Source organism: Betta splendens, chromosome 4 (assembly GCF_900634795.4).
Source record: "Betta splendens chromosome 4, fBetSpl5.4, whole genome shotgun sequence".
In the NCBI taxonomy this organism is placed as follows: domain Eukaryota; kingdom Metazoa; phylum Chordata; class Actinopteri; order Anabantiformes; family Osphronemidae; genus Betta; species Betta splendens.
In genome coordinates, this window is record NC_040884.2 from 6,706,940 (window position 1) to 6,722,633 (window position 15,694).

Here is a 15,694-nt window from a genome sequence, read left to right on the forward strand (position 1 = left end):
CTGCTGTTCATGTTTTACTTTAAGACCTTCATTTTTTATGTAATTGACTGACTTTTACCTTTAGATATTTCAGCACAAACCACATTTTAAATGAAATGAAATCTTAATATTGTTTTAAATATGTGTTTGTACTTTTTTGAGTGTGTGTTTAATTTGTTGGTTTTGTTCTGTAAGATCATTCGAAGGTAAGAACTTTCACTTTTACTTCACTTCTACTGCCTCTGCACACAAAGAAAGGCTCAAATTTCTATTATTAGAGGGATTAACTGCAGCCTGGCGGCTGTCAACTCGCCTACTTGGCAGCATCCGCACCTACAGACACATTGTTACCTCCCTTGGCTGCTACATGCGCCTGTGAGAGGAGCGTACAGTGTGTCAGGGGGCTGGTTCACGAAACCCTGGGTTTGGGTGACCTCGTACTTCAAAACGAGCACACCCGACGGGATGTGACTAGACTTCCGGAGCCACGACGACAGGGCAGAGTGGCAGTTGGTTTGGCCATAGCGCGGTCTGTCTCCAAGCCGGGCGGGATATCCGGAGTACTAAGCTAGCTAATAACATGGCGAAGACTTACGATTACTTGTTTAAACTACTTTTAATTGGCGACTCGGGCGTCGGGAAGACATGCGTGCTATTCAGATTTTCAGAAGATGCCTTCAACTCAACGTTTATCTCTACTATAGGTGAGCACAAGCCGTGTTATTTGTACCGACTTAGCTAAAAAGTGGTGCCGGAGCAGCCCATCCCGTCATGCTAATTTGTTGCTAACTTTTCTGGCTAGCATTCAGCTTGTAGTAATGGTTAGCCCGGAAGCAGCACAGCCGGCTTGTTAGGGGCTTTTCAACACCACACGGAAACTTTAATTACCAAGGAACGCACTCGAATGTTTAATTTACCAACGTTCATATCCCACTTATGCCTTTATGATAAATATTTATACGTATTATCTGTAAACTGACTGTCAAATAGAGCTAGCCTTTAACAAGCTACAGAGCTGTCAGTGAAGCAGGGTTGGCTGCCAGCGTCACTTTCATATGACTGCATGCCTGCACTTCGTACTCTTGTGGCCAACGGTGCAGGGTATTAATGAGCTCTGCGACTCATGTTAAATCTATCACTTAGTTAGTAGTAAAATAGGAGTTTTTCATTGCCAGCCCTCAGCATATGTTCCTAAATGGGTTGAATAATGTGATGTTTACTTTCCCCCAGGTATTGACTTCAAGATCCGAACAATAGAATTAGATGGAAAGAAGATCAAGCTACAGATTTGGTATGAAATCACTTGGAATGTTGTCACTTCACAGCTTTGCTGTTGTAGAAGTGTTCAAACCAGGAGTTTCACATAATGAAATGATTCGTGAAGCTCTGCCTTGAGACAGGCATAGGTTTTTATAAGTTTATGTAACTGTGTCATATTTATTGATTCATTGATTCATTGATTCATCCAAATATTAGTATTATAGTATTAAAACCCACTGGTCATTACAAATGAGTGCTTTCTTGCACATGTACTAGTAGGTACTGCATTAGTTTTAGCAGGAAGCAGTCCGATGGGTAAGCGTAGGTGACGGTTACGTCACTATTCACTTAAATAAGTTGAACATACAGAGTGACGTGTTTAGGATCTAGCGTTGTCAGTGCATCAGTTATTACTTGATTATTACAGTCTGAGCTCACATTTTTAGTCTGTATGTTTAAGACCACTTATGTTTGACAATGCTGTCAACTACTCCTTGGATTTGATATAAATAAAAAAAACAAACAACAAACATTTTTCTCTCCAAATCAAATGCTAGTATTAAGGTTTTGGAATATTTTTTGCTGTTTGCTCTATGGTTGTCATGATGTCAAGATGATAAAAATTTAAACAAAGAGGAAACTCGTGATAGGTTCTCCTTTTTAAATAGATTAGGAACCTGGTATATGGTAATTTAAAACTGACATAGCAACTTTCAGGCAATTCTCTCCATTTGCAGTCTAGTAACATAGAACTTGAATGTTAATAAGATGATTATGCGTTTGTGTGTCGCTGTTTTTTTTATGATGAGCTTCTTAAAATCTGATGGCACTAAAACTCAAAAGAACGCCCCCCCACCCCCCTCGACTACATTTTTCATTAAAACCGTTGTTACAGAACATTGTTGTTCTGTAAGGCTAAGCTAAGAAATGTGTCTTTTTCTAGGGATACAGCAGGACAGGAAAGGTTCAGGACCATCACAACAGCCTACTACAGAGGGGCTATGGTAAGATAAACAGTAGCTTATATCCTAGATCTGAGTATGCTGTCACTCACTCAGATGTGCACATTACAACTTCGGTTACCTGAACCTAACCCTATAGTGTTGATGTTTTTAGGGAAAATAAATGAGGACACCTGCATTTGCTGGAACAGAACCCTAATTCATTATAGCATTGGTATTCAGATGCTACTATATAACCTAACTGAAAACTCATGTAATTTTCCAAGGATTAAGTTGGATTTCAAATAAAGCACAAAGGCTTTATTTAACCTTTCTTTTGTTTTTTAATCCTTTCAGGGCATCATGTTAGTATATGACATTACCAACGAGAAGTCCTTTGATAACATCAAGAACTGGATACGAAATATAGAAGAGGTAAAATGTTTGTGTTTGAGTGTGTGTTGGTCAGCCTGCTGTGCTTTGTTAAATACTTCTGTTTCACTTTGAACTGTGATTTTACATACACATACTGTAAGTAGCCTACAACAGCATTTTGTTACTTATATCAATGTCAATGTATTGCAGCATGCCTCAGCAGATGTGGAAAGGATGGTTCTTGGGAACAAGTGTGATGTCAATGACAAGCGACAGGTGTCCAAAGAAAGAGGAGAAAAGGTGGGAAAACGACTAGTCACAAATCAGTGTCTCCTGGAGCTCTGGGTAAATGTTTGTTATCTTTGCCCATTATTCATAAATGCTGACCAGGATTTTTACCTTCTTTCTCCTGCTGTCAGCTGGCGCTTGAGTATGGTATCAAGTTCATGGAGACCAGTGCAAAGGCAAACATCAATGTGGATAATGTGAGTTCACATTTGTTCTTGTGTTATTTTACCAGTGATCTCATATGACTTTAATCAGGGTTGGCTCCTGAAACTTGGTTCCAAATTATAACTGAATTTGAAATGGAAATTATTGGGTATCAAAACTTTTTTGTACTTGCATCCCCAAACTGTATGGGGATGTAAACCCAAAATGTAACACATGTGGAGATTTATGATGATGCAGGAAACACAGGCATGAATATAGTTTGATGACTTGTGTTGTTTTTTGTTTTTTTGCAGGCCTTCCTAACACTTGCTAGAGACATCAAAGCAAAAATGGACAAGAAACTGGTATGACTCATATGCATAAAAAGTGCAGTACTGAACTTTATGGCACTATTTGATGTAATGTGCAGTGTTTTATTGTATCATGTACTGGTATTTGTGCTGTTTTCCTTACTTATCATTTCATTGTATTCATATGCTTTTCCATGTGTGTGTGTGTGTGTTGCAGGAGGGCAACAACCCCCAGGGCAGCAGTCAAGGAGTGAAGATCACAGAACAGCCCAAGAAGAGCAGTTTCTTTCGCTGCACGCTTCTGTGAGGAGACGGATCGTTGGCATCCACCATCGCCTTAACTGTGTCTCCAACTGGACAGAACTGGACAGAGCACACTCTGATCTCCCTCTCCTGCTTCTCTTCCCCCTTAATGTTCTGATTTGCTTTGCTTGACACCTGTGGACCTAACTACTGTGGCCTCTGTTACATTGTTTTACAGCTACTCCCTAAATCAATGTTTTCAACGTATATCCCTCAATTTTATTGACTTTTAAAATCTACCATCTTATGAGATGCTAAGGCAATTTAAATTGAATCCACAATCTTCCATACCGTGGATCTTTGTATTTCATTACCTACAGGTTGTTGTTATTATAATGTGTGATGCTTTCATGGGCTTCTTCACCTCTTGTCACACGGAGGTGTTCAGTTAATTTCAGTCCTTTCAGTCCTTACAACCTAAACTATACTACCTGAATAGTGTGACCAGTCCCATGAGCTTCCTTTTTGGATTTATTCAGTCTGACAATAGAATTGAGTCTGTCTCCTAGGTGGCGAGGGTACAATCTCAGCTCAGTGCTGTTTACTGAGCAATTACAGTACGTGTGTGTACTGACTAGGTGGCTTAATTTTCTATATATCCACGATTCCTAAAAGTAACATGTAAATATGTCATTGCGATTTACAATATGAAACAGCAGTGCCAGTACTTCACCAATCAACATCAGCGTTTCCTACCTTTTCTACTCATGCCTACCGGTTTCTTAGACTGAGACATTCCATTTATTTCTCTTCTCAACACTTTGATGTGCAATGTAGTATTTACAGAGTTATTAGTGTTCACTTTGTTGCAGTTACGCTGAGTTCTTAAAGTATGCTTGTGTAAAGGGCAAACAGGTTCCATTTTGAAGTGGCTGCCGTCATTGTTTTGGGTATTGGTGGGTGTATTGTTAGGAAAAAAACGAAAGCTGGTCGAGCAGTACCAAACTCCAACACCTGGAGGCAATGCAGTTACACAGCGGTTGGCCCAGAAGGATTTACATCAGTGATTAAATGTATTTTTCATGCATTTGTACTTTCTGTTGTTGGTTCCATTGGGGGAACGCATACACACTTGTTGTGTGGGCCTTGGATAGGGGCTGTTCTCTAGCAGTATTTATGGAGTTCAACAAACCACAGCACCACTTGTGCCCTTTTTATGTTCTTATTGATTATGCACTTTTCCTTTTGTTCTGACTGTAAAAAAAGTTCTTAACATTTGTTGACTGTTTGTTGCACGTCTAAACTGAAAGCAAAGCGTGTGCATGCACAATTCTCCACGTACCTCCTCTGGGCTTCCTTTAACATGTGAGCACTGACGAGGCCTGTGATTTAGAGATGTTTCCCCATTACAACGTTCTCCTTAGGTGATGTTTCCCGTAGATGCTTCTGGGATCCACTCGACCACTATCTAGCTCTTATTCTCCACTCTCTCCCCCTTGTCCTCTGAACAAACATCCAGCCTCTAATCATGGCCGTCTGAACTATGCATTCTGGGTGTGTAGGAAACCACGTTTGGCTTAACAAGCTTTATTTGAGATTAGAAATGTGCAAAGGACCTTTTATTTTATTTTCTGCTGTCACTCCAAATGATCTGTTTTTACATAGTTGAGCTGTCCAGGTGTAAGAATAGGAAATAATCTGAAAGCTGCTACAATGGGAGCAAGTTATTTCTAGTGATGTTAAAATGAGAGCGCATGACGGGTCTTAGGATGTGTATTTAAATTGTCACCGCCACTGTAGATGGATTTAAACATTACAGCTCTATTTTGGCTCTCACGGATGAAAGTGAATTTTGGACTTAAATCCGACTTAAAATCAATCTCTAAAATGATCCTGGGTTGTTTTTTCTCATTTGTTTTTTCTCTAATTAAACCTACCATATCTCTGAATTTCATAAATAAATTAAATATCCAACAACTGTAAATAAGATCTACTGTACAATGATTGTATGGCAGTTTCATAAATCTGGTCTACACTTTGTTGTAGATATTGTACTTTGATTTATTAAAAATGAAATTTTTAAAGACATGTTTTACTAAGTTATATTTCTGTTTGCACTGAGAGTCTGTTAGGGGGTAGTGCACTGCACATTTTTAAAAAGCTTGATCAAATAAAATGTAGATTACAAAAAAGGAGCATCACATTACAACATAAAAACTCCAGTTCATAAACCTGAGATTTGCTCTTTCGTACAAACAAGCTTCAAATTTAGAGGCAGAAATCTTGCACTTGTATTTCTTGAATTGAATAAAGTTTTATGTATGTTTCACGCTGCTTTTTTAAATTGTTTAAAGCCTGGCTTTCTCATGGCCCATTTAGTTAAAGAGTCGTACCTTCACGTTTTGTTGCACACCTAATTTATTAGGATAGATCTCACTAGATGCTTTATCCCTCAATGCCTGCAGTTTTGTATTGCAAATGAATCTGATATTTCTTTCTATTTTTGAACAGTATGCAAAGACTTGGGATTTGCCTGAAAGCAGCTTCTTGTAAACTGTACTTTTCCTGTTTCACAGAAATTCCCACAGTAAAGTACAACTAGCACATACTGTATAGCCCATATGTGCTTATGTGTAAATAGAGAACAGAACAATACTTGCACTGGTGGACAACATATGCTTCACACACCACAGTGGAGGAAAGTCCTTCAACTTTATTTTGCTAATCTATTTTGTAGATTATATCCTGACTTTCACCTAAAGCGTTCACAAAACAGTTAATATGTCACCAGTAACCTAAAAAACCGTGACCTTCATCTTCACAGTAGTTCCATGTTTGCTTGACCATCAGATAGAAGTTAGAGCTACTTTTTAAACATGGACAGTTTAATCAGTAATAATAAAATAGTCATCTACACACGTGATGGCCGGGCGTTAGACAAATAGTGTTAAATTATCTTGTGGTTGACTAGGATCAAATATGAAGATGACGCCCGTCCCTCCCTCATTGTTTCAGTTCCTCATTCCTGTGCTGTAAACGTTCAGATTGGATCTTCAGATCCTCTGCGTACAGGTTGGATTCCCACGTAATTAAAGCTACTGTTTGGTTCACGGTCCGGCTCCTCCCCTTCACCAGGGTGTTGTCAGGGATTAAAGCCTGCTGTGTCATTTTATCTCCTAGCTGCCGGACAAGGTGAGTAGTCTCTGCAGTGAGTCCTGTTTTAAACAGCTACAACTTACTTTAAATCCATAGGGCATCGTAGTGTTTGGATTCACAGAACCAGTTAATTAGTTTAAACTACAAACCAAACTCTTTAATGAATAGGTTTAGACGTGTGTGAAATGTACTATGTACAGCCTGTTTGTGTGCATGTGTATCTCACTGAGCTACACCTGATGCATTCACAGGTGGTTGTCGTCGTCCCAGGATGATGGAGGCTCATCAGCCGGCCGGCGGACAGCACGATGCTTTTACATGGTTCGCACAGTCGCAGGCGCAGTGTGTGATCGGGAACGGCGTTGTCCCAGAGTGGTTTCACGGGGTCATTCCCAGGAAGTAAGTTCACGAGCTCTATCGCTGTCTGTGTGAAGCTGTGGGCGGCGGACCGCGGTGGCGCCGAGGGCTTGTTGCTGCATGCAGTTTCTGTTTAGTGGCTCTTTAATGCTAAACTGGGTCTTTGTCTGTTCTGATCCGGACGTGTTGATGTTTGAGCAGGGTTTCAGAAGAACTGCTGCTGCCCAAGCCTCCTGGATACTTCCTGATCCGAGTGAGCCAGAGCCGGGTCGGCTACACGCTCTCATACCGGTAAACCCGTGCATCCTTAAAACCCGTGTTCCCAGTTCAAAGCCCTCCTCACTCTGGTGTGCTGACCCCTCAGCGCTGCAGACAGCTGCAGGCATTTCATGATCGACGTACTGGGGGACGGCCAGTACGTCATCATTGGGGAGAACAGGAGCCACCGGTGTCTGCAGGACCTCGTGGACTTTCACCGCAGGCAACCCATCAAGCCGTACACTGAGGTGCTGACGGTTCCGTGTGGACAGGTGCGTTCATCACAATGCTGTGTGTAGAGAACAGTCAGCGGAATCAGAGGTTCAACCTTGTTTACAGCATGCAAATGACTGCTTGTAGTGTATATTTGGTGAAGACAGAGTCTCCTTGTTCTGAGCATGCGGTGTTTGCTTATTTGCCTGCCAACTTTGCACCATGCAAAAAGAACAAATAAATTAGATTCTGTCTTTTTCTTCGTCCGTCTGATTGTGATTCAAGTCTTCGAGTGACAAGAACGACTACGCAGAGCTCCTGTTTCCCAAAAGAGCCGGTCAGGAGCACCTCCCGCCTGCGCTCCCTCATCGGCCAAACACGCTGTCGACCTCTGCTCCTCTGCCTCCGGGCTCCCAAACGCACAGACTTTATCCAAATCTGGATGTTGATTTTAAGGATGTCACCTCCCACAGTCCTGCTAAGGTGATGATTCTGCTAAGCTAAGTTAAACCTGCTGCATACGGAGGCTTTTCATTTTCTAACAGATCTGTGTCTATGTTCTACAGCCTGTGCCAAAGGCCAGGAAGGAACACACAGTCGAGGATGCTCAAACCCACACGCCGCCTGAAGTCCCTGCTCGCAACCTTGGACCTCTGACTCAGAACCAGGCTTTTATCAGAACAGCCTCTGGACCCACGGCTAACGATGCGGCACCCGGTGCCAGCCTCCTTCCCACAAAGACCCAGGACGTAAAGCACTCGGTCATCAGCAACCTGAAGAACCTCAAGAAGAAATTCCAAAAGAACCGAAGCGCGTCACAGGAGAATACTTACACCGAGATCAGCGTGGAGGCGACCAGCAACGTGTACCAGGAGATCCCAAGGCGGCACGAGGACGGTGATGAGGAGGATGAGGCACATTCCTACATTAACACTGATGTGACAGTGACTGACAGAGCTTTGCCTCCAGAGTACCAGCCTCCACCTCCTTTTGCCCCAGGCTACTGAGAGGCCTGCACAGCTGTTTAATGCAGAGATGGAGCACTTTAGCTGTTATGTGGGATAAAATTCTTTCATTATGTCATAGTAAGAATAATAATTATTCTAATATAAATAATTGTGCCTGTCGTGTCTGAGGACACTTGACCGCGTGTGTAGCATGGAGGAACAGGGAGTCAAACCACTGACTGTGGGCGTTGTACACTACTGCTCTTAGCTTAGCACTAGCCTGAAAACAGCTGACCTGCTAACCTGGTTCAGTTCTAGGCCCATAGCTACTGTATAGCTGCTAACTAAATGTTTATTCTATCTAAAACTTAAAGTATGAAAACAATGGGCCGAACTGCTACATATCAGCCTTGTAGAAACTGGCTGGTCCGGCTTTTCTCAGTTGCGTTGTGTTTCACGTGCCTCGTGCAGGAGGAAGTTTCACGTCGCATATGCAAATCAGAAATCAAATGATTAGTGTCAACACCTCTGCAAACAAGGGGGCGGCCACAGGCATTTCTGACGCTCCACCGTCAGCTGACAGATGGCGAAACCAGAGAGCTACTGGTTAAACTGGTGGAACAGGTGGAATTTTACACAGCAGTTACACACTTTTTGCACAGGGCTGAGTTATTTTGCCAAATGCACCATTTCACTAGAAGCAATTTACTGGTGTTGTTTCATGCCTTTAGAATATGTGGACAAGTAGAGCACAGCCTTTAGACTCAGACTCTCGTGTTTGATGACGAGACAATATTTTATGACTGTTGTTTGCAGTTCTCAGTTTACCAGCACATTTACTCTGTGTATAACATCAACAGCAACATTATTTACCTCTACTTGATGTTTCCTGTTTCTGCTCTACTTCTGTTCACTTTCCTCTTCCTCCCTCGCTGCACTTCTCACCCTGAACTTTACACGTATTACTGTACATCTGTGAGGCGATGTCGGCCCCTCCAGCCTTTCTTGACTCATTCCATTCAAAACATTCTTATTAAAAGACTTCATTTGCAAAGATTAATGTCAAGCAATGCTGCTCCATTGATGGCATCAAAGTGAGACACTAGCGTAGAGTAAAACTGCAACTGTCATAAAATTGTGCATTTAAGAAAAAGGTTAGTTATTCATCTCTTCATTACTTTATCTCAACAAAATTGTTTTATTTGCAAATGATGAAAATGAAAATCATCATATACAGTATGTTTAAACAATGCAAAACGTTTTAAGGCAATCCTTAATGTTTATTATATATATTCAAATACAAAAATACAGATTCCATACATGAAGCAACAAACAGACTACTGTATATGGCGCTTAAAAACCTTATTAGTTTCTCCCTAAACATAAGTTTAATGTTAAGGACGATGCAGCCAGAAGCTACAAGGTGATGGAATGACCCAGTTCCGAGCTCGTATGTCGGCATCGACCACCATCTAGTGGCAGGAAGCCACAGCCACACACTACTCGACCCCGGTCCGTCGGACTGTTTCTTCTTCCTGCCTCACGGGGAAGTTCTACGGTTCTGGAGACGCTCCCACCCAGTGGTCTGTCGTCACCACTTGACCCGGTCGCTCAGACCCGGGGATGGTCCAGTTTTACTGCGCAGAACCGAAGGTTCTTTGTTACTTCCTTTTTAGGCAGCACCCAGTCTGACCCGGAACACGAGTCGGACCCGCAATCTGTGGGAAGGTTCGATTTGCACCGCATGACCACACTGAGCGTGGAGGCGCCGGGCATCCGCTAAACACCGCCCCCCGCATGTGCCCCGGTGACCCAAAACGGGCGCGGCCGAAGCCAGGTGACGTCACATTGGGAGCCCTCGCTTTCCAGCAGGGATTTGTCCGCTGTTACTCATGTCGACACAGAGGAAGTTGTTCCGATAACAAAAGCTGTTGCCTACGACTTTTTATGATAAAGCAGGAGCGACTTTGCGCGTGATTTGGCCCAGGCGTCGTGTCCACACCATGTCTTTCATCCCAGGTCAGCCGGTGACCGCTGTGGTGGTAAGTTCGGGAGCGGGTCGGGTTTGGTTCAATCCCACTCTATTGTTCAGCTCCTGGTTCGACTTTAACGACGGGTCCAACTCTGAGCTGAGCGCTGGTACGCTGATATTCTGCTCTGTAGTCGTACAGAGTCGGTGTAACGTGACTTTGCTTTGTTCAGATGAAGGGTTTAAACAATGGGAGCAGCCACACGTCGAACAGACCTCAGATCAGTGTAGCGACGGTAAAAGTGACCAAACGACTGGTTAAAACACTAGTTAACTGTTACTCACAGAGTCGCTGACTGTTAGTTTAGAGTCTACTAACTTTCACACATAGGCGTCAACCTCCTGACGTGAGTTACTGTGTGTGTGTGTGTGTGTGTGTGTGTGTGTGTGTGTGTGTCTCTGAGTTCAATTCATTATACAGTATACACGATGGAGGCTATGACTGTCTAATATTTCAGATACACACTGATGTAGAATGTTGTTCACGCTCTTCTACTCCAGTGGGTGAGAGAGTAGATTAACATCTGCTTAACATAATTATGGGATGAGAAATGTAGTTAAGGTCCTACAGAGTCTGGCCTGACTGACTGACCCACTCACTACTGCGCTCCAGACAACGTAAGGCTTCATTGTGTCATCGCACACACGGGCAGACTGTCGGATCATTAATCACACACAGGCCGTCTTTGTGATGAGTGGTGCTGTCAGTCATCCGTCCAGCTGCTTGTCCCCGAGACGAGGCCGCTGAAGTTAATATATGTCCATGTATTATGTCCTGTCACTCACATTTAAACAGTATTAAATATACTGGTATGTTTTTTTCCCCTCTGTCGCACAGGAAAGAGTTGAGATCAAGAAGTTGTTCCAGGGAGGTAATCTGATCCTGGGCTTCAGCATTGGAGGAGGGATCGACCAGGACCCGGGGCAGAACCCTTACTCTGAGGACAAGTCAGATAAAGTAAGTCTTTATAGACAGAGACCCACAGAAACAATGTGAATTCAGAGGCTTTTTTACAGGTGCGTGACCCCCCCCCCCCCTTTAAATGTGACATAGAACCAACCAGCTGTGTAGTCAGATTACAGTACATGTACAGAGAAGATCAGGTGGGTGTGTTAGGAATGTCTTAGTGTTGACCCTTCCAGTAGAGGAGACGGTGGTAAGGAAGCTGTAAGGTGGTAAGAGTAAAACCCCAGCAGCAGAAACGAACTAAAAGACCCGTGGTCCCTGTGATAAAGCGCTGTGGTTGTGGAGCTGTTCTTCGGTGCGCTGTCACTGAGGGGCAGGCCTCAACACATTACCTGCTGCATAGCCTCAGGTGGGGACTATACTCGCCTCAGTGATGTCATAGGGAGGGAAACCGCATGTTTTTTCTTTAGTACTACATTATTTTACATTATAAACAAGTTGCTGATGTCTAAATATTGAATTGCCCTGTCTTCAGGGCATCTACGTGACCAGAATCTCGCCAGGAGGACCAGCAGACGAGGCAGGCTTGAAGATGGGAGACAAAATAATGCAGGTGTGTGATGAAATGTGGCGCGGACGCACAAGGTGGCACTGTGTGTTCACGGCAGCCGAGCCCAGCTTGTCGTGCTGCCGATGAGCGTTGTGTTTTGAGAAAACGACGTCCTACCACATCTCCTCCCTGCTCCCAGGTGAACGGCTGGGACATGACCATGGTGACCCACGACCAGGCCCGGAAAAAGCTCACCAAGAAGAACGAGAGCGTGGTGCGGCTACTGGTGACCAGGAGGTCCCTGGAAGACGCTGTGAAACAGTCCAAGGGCGGTTACGCCCAGCAGTAGGTTTGGTGTAAGAATAATGATCAGGCTGGAACCAAGGACTGAACACACACACACACACACACACACACACACACACACAAACACACACAGGGACACTCCCACAAACTCAGGTCATGGTTGAACTGTGGCCTCTCCAACTTTGTCAGTGCAGACGATAAATCTTAAAGACATTTCTTGTAGCTGCTGTTTGCTTTTTCACAACAAATCGATCTTTTTACAGTGTGCCTTTAATTTTGAGTCCACCATTTGATTTGTTTTGCCTGTGTCTGACCAGAGATCAAAGAATTGATGGACAGGACAAATCAGAAACATTCCTCGGTGTTGAATGTATCGTCATCTCATTTCAATAAGATATTTTGAATATAATTCTTGCTAAGATTCCATCATCATCACCAGAAGCTGAGGTGTCGTAACTCTATCATTTAAATACAGTACCTTATGTTATAAACGTTCTTTTTAATACCAACAAACACTGTTTATTTAATAGCATAACAATGTTTTTGTACTAATTTCACAGACTCATTCTTTAGTTGTACTCATTTAGGTTTTCATTGTTGGAATCAGATTGTATCAAACACTAGAATGTGACCCATCCCTTCATTTGCTGTTTCTGAAACACATTACTGCCGGTAATACTACGTAATACTGCAGGTGAGTGATTTACTGCTAATGACAAATAATATTTAGGTTTTATAAGATTGTGATTACACTACTCGTCTACCAGGGTCTTTAGCTCGCTGGCTTATTATGTTGTGGGTAAGTTAACACGTTTTGTAGGGTTTTGATGTATAATATTATAAACAACATTATTATTATGTTGTTTATAATATTAATATTATAATAATAACATGAAATAATGATAATATTTGTGAAAATTTTCATTCCAAAATGAAACATCTACTCTTGTGCACTATTGCCATGCATGAGGCGTAGGGGCGTTGTGTTCCGCTCTGAGTGAATATTAAAGGTACAGTCTAAAAAAAACATAGTGTTTTTGTATGAAATTGCTTGAGCTGGTTTGAAAGCTTTTAAATTATGTGATTTTGGAATGAAAACTTTGATTCATACTTTATATCACTGGGTCCTGATACCATTCCTTAACAGGGTTTCTCTACCGTGGTACCTTTTAACAGGGGGGGGGGGTTGTGTACAATCACATATAGTGTTTTCTGCCCACCTTTGTTTGTTCTTGTTCCCTGCCAGCTGAGCAGACGTTTTGTATTTGATTGTATACTGTGTACTCTACTGAACACGACATACTGAACCACTTGTGCCTCTCTACCTTTTGTTACTGACACACCAAAGCCCTAGGAAGCTAAGGATGCTAAACAGCAAACCCACTTTTATGTCCCAGGCCCATCTCTTAGCTTCATGGTGCCAGTTATGAAGTAATCAGCTGACATTTCCAAGCAAAGAATCTATTCCCTGACCTTTGAGTGTTTACCAAGCAATTTTGGTACCGAGAGCTTTCTATACTTTCATCTCCTAAATATGTGAGGCAGAAGCCGATCACGCGTCTTTGAAGTGAGGACACAAATAAATCACACTTCTTTTGTACCACAATTTGAATTGAAAGCAGTTACAGTGAGAAACAAATACTACATGTTTATCCTTGACTCACTGTGATTGTAACTGTAGCGATCAGGTGACAGGATGCAGTCATTTGCTGTGTAGGTTTTTCCCATTGTCAGTATTTATGCCATTTGTATTAAGAAGGCAGGATCCAGGAGCAGACAGTAAGAGATGGAAACCAAATAGAGTTGATATAAACAGAACTCGTGAAGCACACGTAGAGAGAAGGTTTGCAAATGTTGTGAGAATCAAAATGAGTGATTCAATTGATCACGTCAGAGAAGTGATTTATGGAAGATGATTAATAAGTGTAATGTTTGATCAATGGTTGACTTCATCCGTGTGTAGTGCTTAAATAGGGAAGTTAAAGCAATGATTGAAACAATAAAACATTTTAAAAAACCAGTTCTTGTCTGAGTAAAGTGACTCATGAACACATTCCATAGTGGAGATCACATGTCCATTATTTCACCACCAGGTCATTTCATGGGGACAGCTCTTCAGCTTTCACACGCTTTCTCTTCAGGCCATTAGTAGTTGAAAGTGTTTGGAAACCAGTTCCTACCGCTTCAACACGGGGGAAACAGTCTTAAAATACCACCAGGTCTGTGTCGCTTAGTGGGCGGGGGTCGATTTAGGGCAAGGCTGATCTAAAATCCCGTCTTTGAGAAATAATTCATGAGTAAAGCGTGTGTGTGCGTGTGTGCGTGTGCGTGTGTGCGTCCGTGTGTGTATGCGTGTGCGTGCGTGCGTGCTGAAGCCACAGAAGGAAGCATGCTACGTTCCACTTGCCTTGGCATCATCATATTAACGCCAGTTATGAGACAGTAAATTGGTTGTACAAACATCTCAGCTCATGGTGTGGGCTCGCTCTCTCCAACACCACAACGTTAACAACACACTGCACGTTGCTAGGCAACTAATGGACGGCTACTGTGTAAGTGGCAGCAACGAGGAACTTGTGTTCAATTCACAGTAGTAGCAAATCTAAATGTGTCACTCAAACTTAATTTGTTTCCCAGCAAAGTGGCCTAAACCATTTGATTCGTTTAATTTAGTGATATTTGAGGCAACCATCTTCATAAAAAACAACCGACTTCCAACTTTATATTGAGCTGTGTGATTGGACTGTTGTGTGATGGCTATTAGCACCAGGCAGGGAGAGCTCAGACCTATGGTGAACGTAGCTCATGCAGGCGAATAATTCCACTATCTGAACGTGCATCATACATGATCCATGCCTCCCACGTTATGGCAGGGTAATTGCGTTGCCATGGCAATGCAATCTGCTCCTATCACGTTGGTCCTACACCAGATTGGAACCAGAGGGTCGTCCACGGCTTCCAACATCTCCCCGTGGTTGGAGGAATAAAAGCCTGGAGCAGTGCTCGTAGTAGGTTTGTAGTAAATGTGTGGGAGTGTTTGAGTGTGTTCACTCAATTAATAGACGCGAGTGTGCTGGTTAGGAACATGGGAGTATTAACAGTTGGTGTTTTTCTTAATTGTGGTTTGGGAGCAATGCTTTAAAGTTGAGTGTTGAATTCTCATCTTTCCACATGCCTGGGTATTGTTACTGCCTGACAGCTTGAATGCAATAATTGTTGGTCTGAGCAGCGGAGCACAATTGTTGTGTTGTGCATGTATTTCTCTGTATTTTGCAGGTCATTAGTGCAACTCAGTGAGTGGGCGTGAGCCTGGAAAGCGGAGCGGCTGGATGGCAAAGGGTTCAAATGCACGCGCTCCCCTGAGTGGTAGATACAGACCCAGAGCAACGAGCAGATGCATGTTGTCATAGCGATGAGGGCTGCTGTTGAT

General features: G+C 42.8%; 3 protein-coding genes across 3 annotated transcripts; all 3 read left to right on the plus strand.

Annotated features, from left to right (window-relative positions):
- Nucleotides 1-319: 319 nt before the first annotated feature.
- LOC114853280 (ras-related protein Rab-8A) lies at nt 320-5,870 on the plus strand. Its single transcript, XM_029146484.3, has 8 exons — nt 320-683; nt 1,210-1,270; nt 2,183-2,243; nt 2,538-2,615; nt 2,766-2,855; nt 2,975-3,040; nt 3,302-3,352; nt 3,516-5,870. Exons 1-8 carry the CDS (start codon nt 560-562, stop codon nt 3,603-3,605), a joined length of 621 nt encoding a protein of 206 aa, XP_029002317.1. The 5' UTR covers nt 320-559; the 3' UTR covers nt 3,606-5,870.
- A 720-nt stretch (nt 5,871-6,590) lies between these two features.
- hsh2d (hematopoietic SH2 domain containing) lies at nt 6,591-9,532 on the plus strand. The gene is made up of 6 exons (XM_029149468.3): nt 6,591-6,733; nt 6,949-7,096; nt 7,256-7,345; nt 7,419-7,584; nt 7,811-8,008; nt 8,092-9,532. Exons 2-6 carry the CDS (start codon nt 6,969-6,971, stop codon nt 8,530-8,532), a joined length of 1,023 nt encoding a protein of 340 aa, XP_029005301.1. The 5' UTR covers nt 6,591-6,733; nt 6,949-6,968; the 3' UTR covers nt 8,533-9,532.
- A 435-nt stretch (nt 9,533-9,967) lies between these two features.
- Nucleotides 9,968-14,284, plus strand: tax1bp3 (Tax1 (human T-cell leukemia virus type I) binding protein 3). Its single transcript, XM_029148699.3, has 4 exons — nt 9,968-10,514; nt 11,340-11,459; nt 11,944-12,021; nt 12,158-14,284. The coding sequence occupies exons 1-4, from the start codon at nt 10,476-10,478 to the stop codon at nt 12,305-12,307; spliced, it is 387 nt and encodes a 128-aa protein (XP_029004532.1). The 5' UTR covers nt 9,968-10,475; the 3' UTR covers nt 12,308-14,284.
- Nucleotides 14,285-15,694: the final 1,410 nt, after the last annotated feature.